We start from the raw sequence: 5,087 nt of genomic DNA on the forward strand, positions 1-5,087 counted from the left end.
CAAGTTGTGTCTATACTTGTCAGTTTAATTTCATTATTAGGTAATATAAAGACTTAGTCAAATGTATCGGGGACGTTACTCCCGATAGGCCTACCCCCAATAATTAAGAATGCATTCAACGAGCAATTAAAAATATCACTGTAGGGACTTTGTTGGACATAGCCAGGTATAGCATAGTTTAACAGTTGGTACTTGTGTCTAACGTATAAAACAGTTATAAAAGTTGCGCATGTATTCTCAGCCCAAAAATATATGTAAAAAGGGAGCTATGAAAACTTACGATACGATATGATAGTTTGTAGTAAATATGTGTATGATGGCACTGAACAAGTGCAGAGTTGTCCTCGGATTCACGAACCTATATCAAGTATATATATTAACACATATACTCGTAATCGAATAAGTTTTATATATATATATATATATATATATATATATATATATATATATATATATATATACTGTTATGTATATATTCTACATATAAGTATTTATTTGATAAAATATTATTAATAATGTTAATGAATAAAGAGTTGTATTATTTTGTAATAATAATAATACTGGTAGTAAAAATGATAATAATCATAATAAGGTGTAAAATTAATAATAATAATTATAATAATTGTAAAAGTGAAAGTTCTTATAATAATTAAAATGTTATATGTTTATAGTAGTAATGATATTAATAATTTTTGTAATATCAACAATAATAATCATAGTATTAGTAATAATAAGAGTGATATTAGTAGTAAAAATTATAATAATACTATAGTGTTAACGATAGAAAAAATAATAATTTTTGTAAAAATGATAATACTTTTTAATAATAATAATGCTAATAAAGATAGTCATATTAGTAATAATAATAATGATAACATTAATAATAATACTTATATAAAATGACACTAGTACTAATAACAATGATAATAATAGTTTGTAATGTTTTCAAAATAATAATAATAATAATAATTCTAATCATAATAATGATAGTAATATTTAAAACGTAATAATAATGATAGTTTTAATAATACCAATAATTATAATGATAATACTAATAATTATAATAATAATACTAGTAATACCAATAATACTTTTAATAGTAGTAACAATAATAATAATAATATTAGTAATAATAATAATAATAATAATAATAGTAATAATAATAATAATAATAATAATAATAATAATGAAATAATAATAATAATAATAATGATAATAATAATAATAATAATAATAATAATAATAATAATAATAATAGTAATAGTAATAGTAAAAGTATACCTCACAAGAATAGGTTTTAAAAAAATAAACTGCCATTACCGGGACTCGAACCCGCGACCTCTCGCTCACCGCAATAACACTTGACCATTACTCCATATCAGTTTATCTGATTTAACTCCAAACTAAATTATATTTAACCAGACTATCTATCTGTTTCTTCTCCTTCTTCATTAACCATCGACCAGGAACATTCAAGTTTTATAACAAAGAGTTTATATTTTGAATTAGACTGTAGCAAAGAATTGAAACTATGAAATGTAATTGTTATTGTTTTCCAAAGAATTAAAAAAAAAAATAAATAGCAGATGTATCTGCTGTTTAAAAAAAACGAAGAACACCTAAATCGAATATCGAATTCTAGAGTGTTTTAGACAAAATTTACAACATGAAATAGGTGCTAAATCCTTATTAGAAACTATAGGAACCCTTAATTTAATCTGAAACTTCAAATATAAATCGAATTTTAGGATGAACACATCGGTTGACTTTTAAAATTTTTAAGTTTGACTCGTAAATTGGAACACGATATAATGAATTGGGTTTTGGGATTTTACAAGAAGCTTGTTTAGAGGATTCCAAACACGACTACATTTATAGAATTTGAAATTGGATTCGATTCCTGGGTTTTGGTAAATTAAGTCAATAACAGGATACAGTTTATTTATTTTTTTATTTAATTCCTATTTTAATTCAACAAATGCAGTTGGATTTATATGATCAACTAATAATACTTTGTTTTTGTATCAAAATTTAAGTCGACAGGAACAAGATCATTACCAGTAGAGATTAAACAAAATTGCACGATTTAAATAAAAAATAAAAAATGGCGACAGGAATATATATAAAAAAATATCACGATTAAAAAAATAAAGAAGCAGATATGATGATTTGGAAATCTCAATTAGTAAAAAAAAATATTAACAGCAGCTTAAACCTAATTAGGTATATGTCATTTTTTTATTACTGATTAAACAATTTTATTAATAATAATAATTATATTAATAATCCTAATAATAATAATAACAAATAATAATATTATTAATGGTAATGATAATAAAAATGATGATAATAATATTAATATGACAATATTAATAATAAAATTGATAACTTTAATTATAATTAATAATAATGATAATAATAATAATAATAATAATAATTATAATAATAATTGTAATACAATGATAATAATGATAATACTCATTATATAATGTTAATAATACTATTAATAATAATATTATTAATAATAAGTTGTATTAATAATAATGATATTTATAACAATCTTATTACTTTTAGTAAAAGTGATAATATTAATGTTATTAATAATTAATAATAATAATAACATTAGTAATAGTTGTAATAATAATACTTGTAAATGATGATTAAATAATAATAATAATATTAATATAACAAATTAATATTAATACATAATTATTTACAAATAATGGTTCGTGAATCGTTGGAATCATATCGAAGTTAGGTTCAAATTTTGTCGAAAATTTCCTGATTGTTATAAAAATAACACTAAAAAATAATTGAACTGGACCGGGCTTAACCGAATTGAACATAAATGGTACAATCCTCGATCCGACCTTTTACTACATATTAGGACTTGCGACAACCGAATTGAACATAAATGGTACAATCCTCGATCCGACCTTTTACTACATATTAGGACTTGCGACAGAACCGAACAAAACTAGTTTGGTCCGGTTCTGTACCATGAACATCCCTAAGAGCTATATCATGCATATGTAATATGAAAACAAGCACACGAAATGTAATTTACTTAAAATATATAATTAATCAACAATAGATCCATGCCATTTGCGTCACACTTTACATCTATTTATTATTATTATCTCATTCAAATCTAACCGTTTTCAATGTTTCGTCTGCATGTTGTGTCACATAAGATATAGTATTTGATAAACGTAGACAAGTCATGGTGGACAATATAATAATATGGTGTACTCCATAAATCATATATATACACACAAACAACCATAAAATAATAGTCAACATACCCCGCCATCTCATTATAAATATGGTGTACTCCATAATCATATCTACACACAACCAACCATAAAATCAACATGGTTCCTATTTTTGTAATTCTCTCCATCGTTGCATTCATATGGATTACTAAAATAGTCTTTGAAAAAAATAGAAACTTACCCCCTAGCCCATTCCCATGCTTACCCATAGTTGGTCATCTTTATCTAGTCAAAAGCCCTCTTCATCGAGCCTTAGGTAAAGTCTCGAACCGTTATGGTCCAGTACTCATGCTTCAGTTTGGTAGCCGTAAAACCCTGTTGGTTTCATCTCCAGACGCCGTAGAAGAGTGTCTAACTACCAACGATATTGCTTTCGCTAACCGTCCTCATTTGCTTGCTGGAAAACACTTTGGGTATGACTACACCACCCTTCCTTGGTCAAGTTACGGTGATCATTGGCGTAACCTACGTCGTATAGCCACCCTTGAGCTTTTTTCAGCTCATCGGGTACAAACCTTGAACTCGGTTCGTGCAGAAGAAGTGAGGCTCTTGGCTAAAAAGGTGTATGAAAGTGCGATAAAAGGTAATGGAATAGTGGAGATGAAATCCATGTTTTTTGAGCTCATGTTGAATGTAATGATGATGATGATTGCTGGGAAAAGGTATTATGGTGATTCGGTGTCGGATGTGCAAGAGGGACAACGGTTTAAAGCGATTGTAAAGGAAACGTTCGTGTTGATGGAGACAACCAATGTTTCGGATTATTTGCCATGGTGGAAGTGGTTGGGAGGAAGGGCGTTAGAGAAAAGATTCGTCGACTTGAGAAAGATAAGAGATAAGTTTATGCAAGATTTGTTAGACGAACAAAAACGAAAACTAATTTGTGGCTCCGAACAAGAAAGGGAAATCGAGAAAAAGGATGAGAAGAAGAATTTGATTCAGGTTCTGTTAATGTTGAAAAAAAATGAACCTGAATATTACAAGGATCAAGTTATTAAAGGATTAATGCAGGTAAATACCTAGCTAAGATTAATTTGAATATTCAAGAGGGTTTTTTTTTATTCATATATTATACTCTAGTTAGTCCCAAAATTACTGTCCAGCTTTGATTTTTTAAGTATTTCTTGTACATATTTTTGTTTGTGTTGTATATTATTTGAAGTACCTAAAATTTCAAGCTGAGTCTGTGTGCTTGATAGGTACTATTATCAGCAGGAACGGATACATCAAGTAGTACGATGGAATGGATGTTATCACATTTGTTAAATAACCCTGAAGTTCTAAAGAAAGCACGAGATGAGATCGATAGATATGTGGGCGAAGATCGACTATTTGATGAATCAGACATATCAAACCTTCCTTATCTACGCTGCATAATAAACGAGACTTTGCGAATGAACTCTCCTGGTCCGATTGTGTTTCATGAGTCTGGAAAGGACTGTACGGTAGGAGGGTACCACATACCAAGTGGGACCATGCTATTGATGAACGTGTGGGCCATGCATAATGATCCGAAGAATTGGGAAGAACCTAAGAAGTTTAAACCAGGGAGATTTATAGGGTTAGAAGGTTTAAAAGATGGGTATAAGTTAATGCCGTTTAGTGCTGGAAGGAGGAAATGTCCCGCAGAAAATTTGGCCACACGTATGGTCGGGTTGGCATTGGGTACGTTGATTCAATGCTTTGATTGGGAACGAACAAGCGATGAGATGATTGATATGACGGAAGGAACTGGATTGACTATGCCACGAGCTAAACCGTTGGTGGCAAAGTGTCAACCACGTCTAAAGATGGCTAAATTGCTATTTTAAA

General features: G+C 28.5%; 1 protein-coding gene across 1 annotated transcript; it reads left to right on the forward strand.

The window, feature by feature from the left end:
- Positions 1-3,374: 3,374 nt before the first annotated feature.
- On the forward strand, positions 3,375-5,087 carry LOC139882305 (cytochrome P450 81Q32-like). The gene is made up of 2 exons (XM_071866659.1): positions 3,375-4,286; positions 4,475-5,087. Exons 1-2 carry the CDS (start codon positions 3,375-3,377, stop codon positions 5,084-5,086), a joined length of 1,524 nt encoding a protein of 507 aa, XP_071722760.1. The 3' UTR covers position 5,087.

This window comes from Rutidosis leptorrhynchoides, chromosome 1 (genome assembly GCF_046630445.1).
Source record: "Rutidosis leptorrhynchoides isolate AG116_Rl617_1_P2 chromosome 1, CSIRO_AGI_Rlap_v1, whole genome shotgun sequence".
Taxonomy (NCBI): Eukaryota; Viridiplantae; Streptophyta; class Magnoliopsida; order Asterales; family Asteraceae; genus Rutidosis; species Rutidosis leptorrhynchoides.